Source organism: Gossypium hirsutum, chromosome A05 (genome assembly GCF_007990345.1).
Source record: "Gossypium hirsutum isolate 1008001.06 chromosome A05, Gossypium_hirsutum_v2.1, whole genome shotgun sequence".
NCBI classification, from domain to species: domain Eukaryota; kingdom Viridiplantae; phylum Streptophyta; class Magnoliopsida; order Malvales; family Malvaceae; genus Gossypium; species Gossypium hirsutum.
Window position 1 is genome coordinate 108,276,154 of NC_053428.1, and position 17,733 is coordinate 108,293,886.

The 17,733-nt window shown below is 33.5% G+C and overlaps 1 protein-coding gene across 1 annotated transcript; it reads left to right on the forward strand.

Moving 5' to 3' along the window:
* The first annotated feature begins 10,843 nt into the window (after nt 1-10,843).
* LOC121229694 (alkane hydroxylase MAH1) lies at nt 10,844-12,546 on the forward strand. Its single transcript, XM_041114509.1, has one exon. The coding sequence runs from the start codon at nt 10,884-10,886 to the stop codon at nt 12,414-12,416; it is 1,533 nt and encodes a 510-aa protein (XP_040970443.1). The 5' UTR covers nt 10,844-10,883; the 3' UTR covers nt 12,417-12,546.
* The last annotated feature ends 5,187 nt before the right edge of the window (nt 12,547-17,733 follow it).

Sequence of the window (17,733 nt, forward strand, 5' to 3'; positions counted from 1 at the left end):
AAGTAATATTACAATTGTAATAAATATATTGATTATTAAATATATATTTAATAAGTTATTATATTATATATATATTATAAAGCAAATAAAAGGAAGAAAAAGAATGGAAAAACAGAATAGCATGAAACGAAACAGAGAAAGGAAGGAAAGAAAAGAAAGAAAGGGAGAAAAGGAAAAATTGGGATTTCAAGGTTTCGAAGTTTAATTGGTAAATTAAATTTAGCCCTTTTTACTTAATTTTGATGTTTTGGAAGCTTTGGAACAAGGTTTTGATGAAATTAAGTGGATATTTTGAAAATTTTTAGATTTCTAGATATGGTTCATGATGAATAAAATGATGAATTAAGGTCTAAATTGATAGAAATTCAAGTTAGAAGTGAAAGAATGATTGAATTGAAACGTAATTCATAAGTTTTGAATGGTAGGGACTAAATTGAAAGAATTTTGAAATTATGGTCCTATGGTGAAATTAGAGAGTTGAAATAAGTCTAAAGTGAAAATAATGAGTTAGATATGAAGAATAAAAGTTAGTCTCGGTTTAGGGACTAAATTGGAATTTAGGCAAAACTTGGATAGAAATTGGAATATTCAATATGAAAATTGAATGGTAATGTATTGATAATATTTAATTGATTTCCGTAGCTAGCGTTGTGCTTGGAAAATCTTGGCTAGGCAAGGAAAAGACAAAGTCGACGAGGGATAGCTCAGAAATTACGGTTTGTATTTCTATAATCCGAATTTAGTTATTGATTGTTATATTTTATTTAAAATATATGACAAATGTTAATATAAGAATTATTGTGTTTTATGATTGAAACGGATTAATTGGTATATGTTAAAATTTATTGAAATTATTTGAATATATATGATTGGTGTGGTATTGAATATGAATGTATGTTATATTGAAAAATATATTGATTTGGGAAATGATGAAATTGATATGAAAATATATGATTATTGAGAAGTTTGAATATTTATTAATGTAAAGTGAACTGAAATATATATTGAACTGAAAATATATATATGATTAGCTGAAATATGTACTGTATGAAAACTGAAAGTTTACTGAACACCCTATTAACAGTATCGGGCTAAGTGGGATATAGTTGGCATGCCATAGGATTGGAAGTGTTTAGGTATATTCCGACTTTGTGTTGATGAGACACTATAAGTGTTGCCTTACTGTTACTGTTTCAGATTCGTTCTGAAGAGGTACTCCGTACCTTACTGTTACTGTTATTGTTCCAGATTTATTCCGATGAGGTACTCTGTGTACCGTTACTGTTACTGTTACTGTTACCATTACGGTGTATTCTGGCTCCAGCCAATGAAACACTGTATGCTATCCAAGTATGTGGGTTGGATCCGTGTATCCGTCCGAGTCGGAGTCATGTTAATAGGGGCACATAAAGGTACTGAATAATTGACTGTTACTGAATAAATGACTGTTACTGAATAAATGACTGCTACTGAATAATTAATTGCTACTGAATGATTGAATGTTACTGAATAATTGAATATTTATTATCATTATATGATTTTTAAATGAATGTTATATTTTCATATTGTTAAGTGTTCAGATTATAAAAATACCACTGAGTTCATACTCAGCATACGATTTGTTTCCGTGCGCAGGTTAGGTTAAGGTCAGACCGTTGAATCAACATCTTAGGCCGATCCCGAATTCAATAAGGTAAAGCATGTTAATTGTTGATAATGACATGTACCTAGGATGTCTTAAATGTGTTTTTTTGCATTGTGATTGTAATAGTGAAATAAGTAAATTGATAATTGATAATGATACATGATAAGTGTTTTAAGTCAAGTATTTGATAATATATAAAATGTGTTTGGATTGGCTTAGTATTGGTATTTGTATTGGTTGTGGTTTGAAATTTTCAGGGTTGGCTAATAAAGTGTGAAAGGCTCATTATTAAGTCCACACGGCCTGGCACACGGGCGTGTGACCAGACCATGTTAGACACACGGTTTGTACACGGGCATGATGTTAGGCCATGTGTCCCCTGCACCTAAAAATGTCCAAAACAGAATGTCCAGGTTTTGCCACATGGGCAGAGATACGGCCGTGTGTCTCAGCTTTGCGAAAAACACGGTCTTGAACACGGGCATGCGATACAACCGTGTAAAAATTGCATTAGATTTGAATTGAAAATAAATTCACACGGGCTAAGCACACGGGCGTGTGACTTGGCTGTGTGAAATTAATTTATTCGTAAGCTACAAGTCAGAGAGCTCCACGAGTAGAGGACACGGGTGTGTCCAAGTCGTATGAGCCACACGGTTAGCCCATCACGGGCATGTCACGGAGACACGGGCGTGTCTCCTAGGCCACACGGGCATGTGGTACTGTTCATAAAGAATAAATTTTTGAAGGTACTGTTCATAAAGAAGAAATTTAAAATTTTAAGAAAAATTCGTAGTGATTCTAAATTAGTCCCGAATTGATTTTTACTGTTCATATTGGGCCGCAAGGGCCCATTAAAGGGACGACATCTTAAAATTATGATGAGTGTGAACATTTATTTTTAATTAATGTCTGTATTGTACTGTACTGATTGGTAATGTCTCGTAACCCTATTTCGGTAACGATATAGGGTTATGGGACGTTACACAGTGAGTAACTTTACTATCTTTAACCCACAATACAACACTTGAATCACATTTTATCACTTTCTAAGTATAGATACCTCGCTCTTGTACCTAAATATTAAAACACTTGCGTCTAAATCCCCCTAAGAATGTATATAGGAAAAACAAGTAGTTTACACTTCAATTGCACTCACACAATAAGTTCCCATTTGAACAAATAATGTGCTCTCTGTATACTCTCATACAAAACCTAAACAAGTCAAAGTTTTTAGACTTACTAACATGATAGAGATTGATTACAATGCAACATGTTAAAAATAGAAAAAGTAATAATGTCTAATATAACATGATATGAGGAGATTCATTCTTCAATGTAATCTTTAATGAAACCTCGAATGATTCTCCATAGTTAAAGAGTTGTATATTTCAATCCGATCCAATCCAATTTGCGTAAAGTAATAGGTTAGTTTTGAAAGTCAAGCTTTCATATCTTTAAGATATCGACATAGTTAATAGTTCAAAAGTTTTATTTCAAAAAATTGCTAACATCTAATATGATAAGTTTACTGCTTTGTCACAGGGATGATAGTAGTGAACACTGTTGAGTGTCATTTAGAAAAATCACACCAAAACTTACCTCAATAGAATCACATTGGAAAGAAAATTGCTCAGATACTTAAAAGGGGACATAGACTATGGACTTTCTTATAGAAGGGGAGGGTGAACTACACAAGTATCCTATGTTGATGTTGATTGGGCTTCATCCCTAGAGGATTGAAGATCGAGGTCTACATACCGTAAATATGTGGGAATGAAGTTGGTTTCACGGTCACGATCAATTTAAATTTGAATCGAAATATTGAAGCATGAAGAGTGCATTATCAACTAAATGTTGTGTCTCAAATAGAAGCTAATGATTAAAGGAAAGAGTATAAATAAAAGTTAGTGCACTAACTAATTTTAGTTGTACCTAACTGATTGTTAGTTGTGATTAGTCAATAGTTAGTTAGCCTAAATAAATGGGCTATAATATCCACTAGTGTTAAAAGGTGTTTTTGGATGGAATGGGCTGTGTTTACTTGAGGTTAGGGTAAAAATAGAGGCGGCGATAAGATTAGATATGGTAGTGTGAGACAAAAAGAAAGCTAAACGTACAACACTGGAGGTAAACACCAGTCTAAAAAGACCAGACCTTTGTAACTAGCGTTTACGGAATCAAGAAATATTTGTTTTCTCTTAAATGTGTTTTAGCTTTCTCTCGCATCCTTTATTTTTTCTCCTTTTCATTATCACACCTTTGTTCTTTCTTTCATTTCTTAGTTTTTTCATTACAATTAATTTTAACTAAAAATACATTAGATAAAATAGAGTATATTTATTAAATAACATGTGGCATTCATTTTTTTTAGAGATTTCGGTTTTAAATATTACACATACGATAAAATAATATAAACTTAAGTTGTGTTGATAAAATAAAAAATAAAATGCTAAAAATTAAGTATTGAATTGAATTTTTAGTACTAAATTTTATAAATGTTGAATTTATATTAGAAAATTACTTGATAAATAAGTAAATATAAGTACGAAATATAATTATGTTGTTTGATAAAAATAAATATTTATTTTTAAAAAATTCTTTATTTTTAATTTTAAACTTATTAATATAATCTTTTATATTATTTCGGATAGGTTTGATTGAAAAAATAAATATTGTAATTTGAATACCTCATTTAAAAAAAAGATAATTTATTGCTTAAAAAAGATAATTTATTTTAATATTTTAATAAAATAAACTCGATTTAATATTTTATACATTGAGTGATAAGTAAGTATTTACCTATTTATCTTATTTAACATTTTTTTAAATTAAAATAATTAAAAATTTTAATTTCCATATAAAATAAAAAAAATTTACTGATTTAGCAAATTTATCTTTAGCTTCAATTCAGAAATTATTTCACCCGTCATCAATAAAAAAATTTACTGAGCTGATCGCGTTTTTCGATATTTTTGTATGTATTTCGGTGTTTTATATTGGTGTATCTCTTTTGAGGCTTTGTATTATATGTGTCATCATTTTAAGATTTCCCTTTATGAATTAATGAAATTTTTAAATTTTATAAATTATATTAATACTTATTCCTTAAATTATCATTTTAATTCTACAATACAACTTTGATTTTAAGTTAAAAAACTTGTGGGGTGTGCCTCGTATTTTCGATCGAATAGATGATGACGACACGATGAGAAGTTTCCCGACGTTGCGAAGACGGACAACGTGTTCCCAACATAAATCAAGTGTCTTCTCTTAGTTAAACTATGTTATCTTTTCCTAGTTAAATTATGATTACTAAAGAGATTTGCGTTGTGGCAGATTAATATGCAAGCAGTTCTTTCGCAGATGGATCTGGAGGATGCCCTGCAAGGGATATAAGATGCCTTCGACATTAACAGATGAAGAGAAGAAGCGTAAGGATCGAAAGGCATTAACACAATTACATATGCATTTGTCCAACGAAATTTTTTAGGATGTGATCAAAGAGAAGACCGCCACTGCATTATGAAAGAGAATAGAACAAATATGTATGTCGAAAACTCTAACAAGCAAGTTGCATATGAAGCAACGTCTTTATGCTCATCGTTTGGAGGAAGGTGTGTCCATATACAAACACTTAATAGTGTTGAAAGAAATTCTCTCAAACTTGGTGGCCATGGAGGTTCAGTATGACAAGGAAGATCTAGGGTTGATTCTACTTTGTTCGTTGCCCTCGTCTTATTCAACCTTTAGAGACACGATTTTATATAGCCGCGAGTCTCTCACAGTTGATGAGGTTTATGATTCTTTGATCTCGTATGATAAGATGAAGCATCTTGTGGTTAAACCCGACTCTCAAGGAGAGGGTCTCATTGTTCGTGGGAGACAAGATCAGAATGTTGATGATGATCGTGGAAGGACACAAGAACAGAATCCTCGAGGTAAATCTAAGGGTAGATCAAAGTATTCAAATAAAGGTAAAACTTGTAACTTCTGTAAGAAGAAATGGCACATTAAATCTGAATGCTATAAGCTACAGAACAAGATTAAAATAGAGGCTATGAATCAAAAGGGAAAATAACCAAAAAATTCCAGTGAAGCTGATGTTGTAGAAGACTATAGCGATTGTGAACTTCTAGTCGCTTCTGTCAACAATTTTAAAGTGAGTGGGGAGTGGATATTTGATTCAGGCTACACCTTCCACATGAGTCCCAATCAGGATTGGTTTACAACCTACGAAACAGTGTCTGAAGGTGTTGTTTTGATAGGAAATAATGCTTCGTGTAAATCCGCAAGTGTTGGAACAATTTAAGTTAAGATGTTTGATGGAGTTCTCAGAACACTTAGTGACGTACGGCATGTTCCAGAATTGAAGAGTAATTTAATTTCAATGAGTACTTTTGATTCAAAAGGGTACAAATACACAACTGAAAGTGGGGTTTTAAAGATTTCCAAAGGTTCCCTTGTTGTGATGAAATGGCTGAGAAAGACTGCTAAGTTATATGTTTTGCAGGGTTCTACTATTACTGATGATGCAGCTGTCGTTTCCTCTTCCTTGTCAGATGATGATATTACTAAACTTTGGCATATACGCCTAAGGCATATGAGTGAGAATGGCATGACAGAATTGAGTAAAAGAGGACTTCTTGATTGGCAAGGAATTTGCAAACTGAATTTCTGTGAGCACTATATTTTTGGGAAGCAAAATAGAGTTCGATTTACCAAAGGAATCCATAACACGAAGGGAACGTTGGAGTATATTCATTCTGATCTGTGGGGACCATTCAGAGTGCCTTTGAGAGGTAGAGCTAATTATATGCTAACCTTTGTTGATGATTTTTTCAGAAAAGTTTAGGCATTTTTCCTAAAGCAGAAAAGCGATGTGTTTTCCGCATTTAAGTCTTGGAAAATTATGATTGAAAAACAGACGGGAAAACAAATAAAATACCTCCGCACAAACAATAGCTTAGAGTTCTGTTTTGATGAGTTTAATAGATTGTGCAAGTCAGAAGGGATCGTGAGACACTTGATAGTTCGCCATACTCCACAGCAAAATGGCGTTGTAGAACGAATGAACAGAACGATCATGGAGAAGGTTCGATGTATGTTGTTAAATGCCAACTTACCAAAGTCGTTTTAGGCCAAAGCAACTTCTACTGCATATTTTATTATCAACCGATCTCCATCTGTGGCCATTGAGAAAAAGACTCCACAAGAGGTATGGTCTGGTAATCCTACTAATTATTCTGATTTAAAGATCTTTGAGTGTCCTGCGTATACTCATGTTGATAATGGAAAATTGGAACTGAGATCCATTAAATGTGTTTTTCTTGTTATAAAGCTGGTGTAAAAGGGTATAAGTTATGGTGTCCTGAAAATAGAAAAGTTGTGATTAGCAGAGAGTTGTTTTTGATAAAATTGCTATGCTACCTAACTTATCTCTTAAAGACTTTTCCAATAAAGAAAATCAAAAGCAGGTGGAGCAGCAGATTAATACAGATTCGACTCCTCAAGCCAATACAAAAATTGAGAATAGAGTTGCTTCTTTACCGCAATACTCTATCGCCAAAAACAGAACTAGGAGAGAAATTAAACCTCCAAAGAAGTATGTCGAGGCTGATCTAGTTGCTTATGCTTTAAATGTGGCTGAAGATATAGATGCGAATCAAGAGCCATCTAATTATTCTGAGGCGGTTAGCTGTGAAGACTCAGAAAAGTGGTTGCTTGCTATGCAATAGGAGATGAAATCACTCTACAAAAACAGAACATGGGATCTTGTGAAACTTCCTAAAGGTAAAAAGGTTGTTCGTTGTAAATGGGTGTTTAAAAAGAAAGAAGGGACTCCAAGAGTTGAAGAACCCAGATATAAAGAAAGGCTTGTTGCAAAGGGTTACAGTCAAATTCCAGGAGTGGACTTCACAGATGTGTTCTCCCCAGTTGTTAAGCATAGTTCGATTTGAGTTTTGCTTGGTATTGTGGCCATGCATGATTTGGAGCTTGATCAGTTAGATGTAAAAACTGCATTTTTGTGTGGAGAACTTGAGGAGGATATTTACATGCAACAATCACAGGGTTTTATAGTCTCAGAAAAAGAGGACTATGTTTGCTTGCTAAAAAAGTCCTTTTACTATTTGAAACAGTCATCAAAATAGTGGTACAAGAGGTTTGATTCCTTTATAACTTCTCATGATTTCAAAAGAAGTAGTTTTGACTGTTGTGTTTACTTTAAGAAAACTAGTGATGGTTCTGTTGTGTATCTACTTATTTATGTTGATGACATATTGATAGCAGCAAAAAATAAAGGAGAGATAAGAAAAGTTAAAGCCCAACTAAGTGAAGAATTTGAGATGAAAGGTTTAGGACCAGCAAAGAAGATACTTGGTATGGAGATTCTCAGAGATAGAAAAATGAGTAAATTGTACCTAAGTCAGAAGGGTTACATTGAGAAAGTTCTTTGCAGGTTCAATATGCAGAGTGCTAAGCTTGTTAGTACTCCTTTAGCAGCCTATTTCAAGCTTTCATCTTCTTTGTCTCCACAATCAGATGATGAGATTGAGTACATGTCACATGTTTCATACTCTAGTGCAGTGGGATCTCTCATGTATGCTATGGTTTGTTCACATCCAGATTTACCTTATGCAGTCAGTGTAGTTAGTAGATACATGGTGAATCCCGGTAAAGAACACTGGAAAGCAGTTCAATGGATTTTAAGATACTTACGAGGTACTACTGATATTTTCTTACAGTTTGGAAGAACTAGAGATGGAGTCATTGGGTATGTTGATGCTGATTTTGCTGGAGACCTTGATAGAAGAAGATCTCTCACAGGTTATGTCTTTACAATCGGAGGTTGTGCAATCAATTGGAAAGCCATTTTGCAAACTACAGTCCCTTTGTCTACCACTGAAGTTGAGTACATGACGTTTACTGAGGCTTGTAAAGAAGCTATTTGGTTGAAGGGACTCTTTAGTGAACTCAATGAAGACCTTCAAATCAGTACAGTATTTTGTGACAGTCAGAGTGCAATCTTCCTTACAAAAGATCAAATGTTTCATGAGAGAACAAAACACATTAATGTTTGGTATCATTTTGTTCGTGATATTATTGCTCGTTGTGAGCAAATTAGTACTCATGAAAATCCTAAAGATATGATGACTAAGTCACTTCCTATAACCAAGTTTGAGCATTGCTTAGACTTGGTTGGTGTTCATTGTTGAAGTTAACACCTTAAGAGGTTTTATGGAAGAGGTGAAAAATTTGTTCGTTGAGAATTCGTGTCAATGTGGAGATTGTTAGAGTTGTGTGACCCAAATTCTAAGAGATTGCTTGCAAGTCAAGTTAAACAAAATATATCTTCTTTCTAGAAGATTTAGTATTTATGAGTATAATATATTTAGCATTTATTAGCATAATATATTTGACTTTGATTAAATTAGGTTTTTTCAACCTATAAATAGATGTAGTTGAAACTTCTTTTTTAATTATTCAAATTTGACATAGTGAATTTTCTTCTCATCTACCCGTGGTTTTTTCTCGTAAGGTTTCAACGTAAAATCTGTGTATATTCTTTTATTTTATTTTATTTTATTTTCACACTATTTATTTTCTACTTTTGTATAATCAAGTGTAAAGATGTTTTAATGAGATATAATTATGTAGTTAAGGTTTGTATATAAATTTTTCTTAAAAAAAAAGTTTGTATATAAATTTATGTAGAGTGGAATTTTTAAATTAAACAATCATCTTATTTATTTAGTTTTTAATTTTTGAATATTCATTAAGGTAGAGATAATATAATTTTTTTCCCTGAATTTGGTAACCATATTTAGTTTGGTATTTGTATATTTTTTGTTCATTTTAATAATTGAACTTGATAGTTAGATCCATTTTGGACTCTAAACTTGAATTTCGTCAAGATTTAATGATGTGACCAATGTTCTTAGAACATTATTGGATTGGTCGGTTGGACTGAAAATAAACCAATATATTGGTCCAAACAAAAAAGGTTGAATCGGTTAAATGAAAAATTGCTCAAAACTAATAAAAATCGAAAATTGGGACAAAAACCAATAATTAAACAGGTTGAACAAGTTTAATAAATTTTTAATTTTTATTTTAATGAATTTTTAATTATTTATTTAATTATTGTTGGACTAATAGTTGCTTTGGTCAAACCAAATGAATCGAGAGCCAACGGTTTGAATAGTTCAACTTAGAACATTGTATTACACTCTAAGATTGTATCACGTAAACATCTAAATATATATATTAATTTTCAAGTGAGGATGAGACATAATTTCAAAGTTTCACGTCATCAAACTTTTATATTTCTCAAGTTCAGGGACCAAAATGAATTTAATTGTCAAGTTCGCGAATAAAAAAATACAAGTATCAAAGTGGACTTAATATTTTTTTTATGAATTTGTAAATAATTATTTAATTATTGTTATTCTAATAGTTGCATCGATCAAACCAATTGAATCGGGAACCAATGGTCTGACTAGTTCAACCACTGGTTCGATGATTAGAACATTGAATATGGCACTTTAATATTGTACCACGTCATCACCTAAAAATATATATTTTCAAATTTTCAAGTGAGGATGAGACACAATTTTAAAGTGTCACGTCATCAAAATTTTATATCTTTTAAGTTTAAGAATCAAAATGAATTTAATTATCAAGTTCGCAGATAAAAAATACAAGTATTAAAGTGGACTTAATTGTCAAATTCAGACTAAAAAATTATATTATCCATTTAAGGATATAGAGTAGTTTTAATCTTGAAATTAAAACACTTCATGAGATTATTGTTCCATTTTAACTGAATTTTTTTAATTTAAATTTTGGTTCAACTTTCTTGTTTCCCATATTGTTATGTTCTTCCATAGTAAATTTTTTCGTAAAAGCATGATATTCATAACATATACCATTTTGGGTAATTAACATTATGGCTACTATAAGGGAATCTCTCATTTCGAAGACAATATAAGTTGTTCTGGTTGTGACTTGTGGAGAAGAAGAGGAAGGCTAAACGCTAAATCTATATATAGTGTCCCCACTGGTGACTGAGTATGTGTCCTAAGCAACTTAAACTCTTTCTAAGAACATGATGGCATTAACTGTTCTGATTGTGACTTGTGGAGAAGAAGAGGAAGGCTAAACGCTAAATCTATAAATAGTGCCTTGACTGGTGACTCAGTATATGTCCTAAACAACTCAAACTCTTTCTAAGAACATGATGGCAGTACTGTTTGTATATCTTGGATTTATGGTTTTTGGAATAATTTCTCTTCGTTTTCTCTATCGTTTCATAGACAACAATGGCCTCCCTCGAAACTGGCTATTTGTTGGGATGATTCCCACGTTACTTCTCAACATCCGTCGCCCTCATGATAAAGTTGCCCAAATCCTCAGACGAAGCAATGGTACCTTCTTTTATAGAGGACTTTGGTTTACTAACACCAGCTTCTTAGCCACCTCCGATCCTGAGAATGTGCATCATGTATTGAGCTCCAGTTCTGTTTATTTGAAAGGTCCTGAATGGCTGAAACAGTTTGATATCTTCGGCGAAGCACTTTTCAATTCCGACGGTGAGGCATGGAAATGTCACCGCAGAGTTTTCCATGCTTTCTTGAATCACCCTCAGTTCCGGCAATCACTTTCAAAGGTTCTCCATCAACGTATAGAAGAAGCGCTTGTTAAAGTTCTTGAATATGTTTCGGGACGAGAGATGGTGGTGAACTTGCAAGATTTGTTGTTAAGGCATGCGTTTGACATTGGTTGCATAACAGGCGTGGGCTTCAACCCTGGCCTACTCTCCATTGAATTCCCCGAGAATCGATTCCAAAAAGCCATGAGTGATACTCTGGAGGCAGCTTTTTACAGATATGTAGTGCCTGACAGTCTTTGGAAGTTACAGAGCTGGCTTCAGATTGGGAAAGAGAAGAAACGAAGTGATGCTTGGAAGGCTTTTGATGATCTTTTAAGACAATTTCTATCGACTCAACGCCACAAATCCAACAAATCAGTGGCATCCTCAGGCTCAAATGAAGAGAATGATTTCAATTTCTTGAACTGTTACCTGACGGGACATGAGATAACAGGCCCAACACCAAAAGACAGTCTTATAAGAGACAACCTTATACATTTTTTGTTTGCCAGTGGTGATACTTACAGTTTGACTCTTACTTGGTTCTTCTATCTCATCTCCAAGGCACCCATGGTTGAAAACAAGATCAGAGAAGAAATAAAGAGACACTTATCATTGAAACAAGTGCAGGGAATCTTGCAAATGCCATCCAACTACGACGAGTTGAGTAAGCTAACATATCTTCATGCAGCGTTGTGCGAAACCCTAAGGCTATATCCACCGATTCCGTTCGAATTCAGAACATGTACAAAGCAGGACTTTCTTCCGAGCGGTCATCGGGTGGATCAAAACACCCGAATCATAATAGGAATACATGCAATGGGAAGGATGGAAAGCTTATGGGGAGAAGATTGCTATGAGTTCAAGCCAGAAAGATGGATTAGTGGAGATGGGAAGATTAAACGAGAGTCGCCAACTAAATTTAGCGCATTCCTTGTGGGGCCAAGGATTTGTCCAGGGAAAGAGGTGTCGTTTCTCTTGATGAAGGCTACCGCAACAGCAATCATTCATAACTACAACGTTCATGTGGTGGAAAGGCAGACTATTGGTCCCAAAAACAGTGCATTTTATCAGATGAAGAAGGGGTTAATGGTTAGGGTTAAGAAGAGATGGAGTTAAGGAATTTGGAGGGCTAAAGTGGTAATTAAGAAGTGTTACCATATATTTTAAGTTAACGTGGGTTAATGTTTTTATCAATTAAAAATTACACTGGATTGGGTTAATTTTTATATTATCATTTATTTGTGTTTGTTGTTTTGTCTTATTTTCTAGATATTTCCCTCTATTTTAATTTTTATGTTTTTATATTTTATACAATGAAAGTTTATATTATTTTTTCTCTATTATTTATACAAAGTTTTGATATATTAAAAGTAAGGGTAAATTATTAAAATAGTCATTTTATTTACCTTAGGTTAAATTTTAGTTACTTATATTTAAAATATTACGTTTTAGTCTTTTATGTTAACGTGTTGTAACATATTAGTAATTGAACAAAAATTGGTCCCCATATTTTTAGTTTAAATTATACAATTAGTCTCCATATTTTTTCGTTTCGAATAATTAAATTTTTTTCTTTTACGTTCTTTGAACTTTCCTCTCTTTTTCTTTATTTTTTTCATTCTCTTGTCCTTCTCCCTCTATTTTTCTCCCTTCTCCATCTCTTTTATCGTAGTTTTTCTATATTTTCTATTTATATGAGATTCTAAATGAAGAACATGTTTCTGAGCACACTAAGAAGAAGATAGACAAAAATAAGTAAGATAACTGAGATACAAAATAGAAAAACAACTGAAAAAAATAACAAAATAAAGTGCATAATAAAACAAAACAAAACATATAAGTCTGAAAAAATAAAATAAAAACAAAATGAATAATAGAAAAAAATAAAAATAAAATAAATAAAACATAAAACTAAATAAAATCTAAATAATTCAAAATAAAATAACACAAAATCTAATACTATTTTAATATCTAACTTAGTCGAATAAAAATAATAATACTAATAATACTAATAATGACAATATAATAAAACTAATATAATAATAAATAAAATAAACAGAAAGGTTGTGCTTTACACTGCTATTGTAATTCAAAAAAAAAAGGGAGGGTGGTTGGTTGGTTAGGTACCCATGGTGGTGGGTGGGGAGGGGGGAAGGAACAAAGGAAAAAAATGAAAAAACCCATAGAATTAAAAGAGGCTACACGACCACATGTCAGACCATATGAACCACACGGCTGTGTATCTCTCTAAAGCCGTGTGGCCTATTATAAAATTTTAAAAATTTTATCCGGTGTTCACATGGCCGTGTGGCCAGGTCGTGTGTCATCACCTAAATCGTGTGTTGTTGTCGTTCACTTCTCCCACAATCGTGTCGCCTGACCATGTGAATCCACTTATACTCTGTGTGTGTGTGTGTGTGTCAATTTTATTTTGAAAAATTGGATCTAGTAGTCACACGGTCCATGACACGCCTATGTGTCTAGGCCGTGTAGTCTATCCTAGATCATGTGGACCATTTTTTTAAAATTTAATTTTTTTCAATTTTTATTCAATTTTTTTTGAAATTTTTAAGTATTGATAAAAAATTACTGTACTAAGCACGTAACATAATTAAAATAAAATAAAATAAAATAACACAATCGGGTTACCTCTAGAGGAACGCCTATTTAAAGTTTAAGCTCAACTTCTATTTTTTTAAGTTCACAGTTAAGTCGGATTTTGGAGTCAGAGCTCCTCTCTCTCGTTATCAGTACCACCACAAAAATAGAGTTTGAGTCGATGATCGTTTACCTTGAATGTGTCGTAATCAGGTTGTGTTACCTCCTAGGTCCCATATGGGAATACATTTTGTACCATAAACGGATTCTACCATATCGATTTAAGCTCTTCAAAGAATATTCGTGGATCTAAATTGTCCAACAGCACTTTGTCTCTAACTTTTATTTGGTTCTTCCTCTTTTAATGCACATTATGATGCCATTTTGTTACTTCTTTGGATGTTCTCGGTTTTTCATAAGCCTTTGGTTTCTATTCATCTAATTCATCAAGCTGCACCATTCGTTCTCCACTCGTCCCTTGATTTCTATCACCTTGACAAAGATACAGCTTTAACACATATTCATGAGTGATTTTTTTGTAAAGAATGTTGAGTCACATGATTACTAACATTATCAAAATAATGAGTATCACCTCACTCGTTAGAAACTCTCACAAATTCATGTGCTTGAAGAGTAACCTTTTCATCACCTACCCTTAACACAAGTTCACCATTACCCACATCAATAACAGTTCTAGTAGTGGCTAAAAAGGGTCGACTTAATATCATAAGTACCTCAATATCCTCATCCAAGTCCAATATAACGAAATCAATAGGGAATATAAATTTATCGAATTTTAACAAGTATATCTTTAATAATGCCCTAAAGATACTTAATTGATCTGTTAGCTAATTGAATACTCATCCTAATGGGTTTTCGTTTCTCGAGACCAAGTTATTTGAACATTTTATAAGACATTAAATTTATACTAACACCCAAATCAGCCAAAGCTTTTTCAACATTTAAGCTACCAATAAAACAAGGGATAGTAAAACTCCCTGGATCTTTAAGCTTGGTTGGTAGTTTGTTTTGGAGAATAGTCGAGCACTCCTCATTGAGCTCCAAAGTGGACAAGTCGTCTAACTTCCTTTTATTTGTTAGCAACTTCTTTAAAAAAATTTGTATATTTTGACATCTGCGAAAGAGCTTCAGCAAAAGGTAAGTTAATATGTAATTTTTTTTAAAAGTTCAAGAAATTTACCATATTGTTCGTTCATGTAGTCTTTCTTTACTTTTTTTGGATATGAAATTGGTGGCTTGTATTCTTTGACCACCGGGTTATGCTCTTTCTTACTTTTCTCAACCCCATTCTTTTTCTTAATAACTTCTAGATTCAGCTTCTTTTCAGGCTCGACCAACCCTTTCATGCTTCGAACAGTGATTGCATTGACTTGCTCTTTTGGGTTGGTTTCAGTGTTACTAGGTAAACTTTCTTGTTGTCTCACCAGAACTAATTTTGCAAGATGACTAATATGATTCTCGAGGCCCTGAATAGATGCATGTTGATTCCTCAAAACTGTCTTAGTATTCTAGAATCTAGTTTTTGACACCGAAATATATTTCATTAACATCTCTTCTAAATTTAACTTCTTTTCTTGCCGATAAGGTTGCTGAAAACCCGAAGGAGGTTGAGACTTTTGATTTCCTTGACCACCCCAAGAGAAATTCGAATGATTCCTCTATCCTATATTATAATTATTGCTATAGGGGTTATTCTGAGGTCTAAAATTGTTACCCATAAAGTCGACTTGCTCATGCTCCATGTTAGAACTGAAGGGTAAACATTCTGAATTGATCATCCCTACTCTAGTCGTATCACTTTGCATTACCAGATTCATCTGCTTAGCCATACTCAAACCATCAATTTTCTTACTCAGCACTTCCACCTAACTTGTCAACATAGCAACTGCATCTATATTTAAAACATTGGTTGCCTTAGTAGACTTTGTTCTCATAACTTGCCACTAATAGTTTTTCAGTGTCATCTCCTCAATAAATTCTTGGGCTAGCTCTAGTGTCTTATAATTTAGTGTTCCACCATCTGTTGCGTCAATTATTTTTCTAGTCGAGGGATTTAATGTAACACCCTATACCCGGCCTGGTCATCGAGCCCGAGTATTAGGCTGCCATACCACCATCTCATCATCAATATAGCCAAAACATCTAATCAAGCATGCACTTAATGTCGTATTATTATTCTTAAGCATATGTAGAGTTTTTAAGTCACGAATACCTTAAGCAACATTAATTTAAACTAAACAATCATCAAATAAGCTTATTACACAATTGAAGCATGCATTTGAACCACTTGGCAAAATTTCAAAACAAGTCATGTAACGTAATAGTTACATTGCAGTGGGAAAACATATTTAACTATACTAAAATGATCATACATACTAAATATAAAATGTAACCTAAATGCACAACACACCCTCAAACCTAAGAGATACATTGTCATCAATGCATAACCAGATGTATAAGAGAACAACCAAAAGAGAAATTTGTACAACAAATGTCATGGCAAAAGAAATGGAATGCAAGATGTATAAAAGAAGCAGAAAAATTAGTTGGCTTAGACTAGCATGTAGATACTTCATTCTGCCCGACAAGTGAATTTACGGGCAATAACTTTATACCTTTATTTCCTTTTTGGGGGGGTTTATTTCTTCCCCCTCCTTATCAGTCTGTTAACTCATTGATTAGACGACAATGTATTGGTCTTGTACAATTACGAAAGCTGGTGGCGAAGGTGGAACAGGGTCCTTACCTTTGGTAATGGTAGTAGTAGCAATGTCATCTTTTTTTTCTTTTTCATCCTTGTCAATATTTAGGGATGTCGTCTTTTTGGGCTCTTCAGTAGCAGTTTGAGTGGGCTCCTCGGCAGCATCAGAAAATGGGAGCAAATTTGTAGGGAAAACATGAAATTCTGGCATTAGCTTTGTAAAATTCTTTTGTAGGGATCTCTTGAGAGCCAAATCTCTACTCATCGCATAAGCCTAATATTGAGCTTGCCGCTGCTAAGCTTGGATCATTTCTTCAGCTAGGTGAAACTGCTGGATTTCAAAAAGGGACATCCTCTGTTCCAACTACTTTAAGGAGTGCAATATTTGTTGTTCGAGGGAGCTATGAGAAACTAAAGGTGTTGTCGTGGGAGAATGCATAATAGTGGAAGTGGTAGCCTAACTATGCTGAGTTGCCCTGATAGCATCAGTGCCTTAAATCTTGGAAAAGATGGTACTGGACAGTCCACCCTTGTTAGGGATGATATCCTCATCCACATTGAGAGGGACTCAGATGGTTCGACATAGAGCAGTAATAAGGGAGGGGAAGTTTAAGCTACCAACATTCTTCTTAGCACACTAGTGTATTTCCTAAAAAATGATCCTACCGACATTAATTCTTCTCCCTTTATGATGAAGTGCAGTAAAAGCATTCTCTCTTTTGAAACAGTTGTATTGTATGTAAACGGCATAAGTCGACTTCTCAAAAAATGATACCATATTTTCCCAAGAGGCTTCAACAGAGCCTCTCAATAGTATAACACTTTTGACTGGAAACAGTTCATCGTAGCACGGTTCTAGCAGTAGCGGTGAAGAATGGATGGCCACTCAGACAAATTGATGCTAATAATGCTTTTCTAAATGCCAATTTACCTGGAAAAATTTATATGAAACAGACACCAATATTCAAAGTTAGTGGAGTTGGTGGTAAACAAAGTGTTTCCAAGCTAAATAAGGCATTCTATGCGCTTAGATAAGCCCCACGAGCATGATTTGATACATTGAAGCAGTCCTTAATTGAGAAGTTAGATTTTACAGTTTCAAAAGGTAGACTC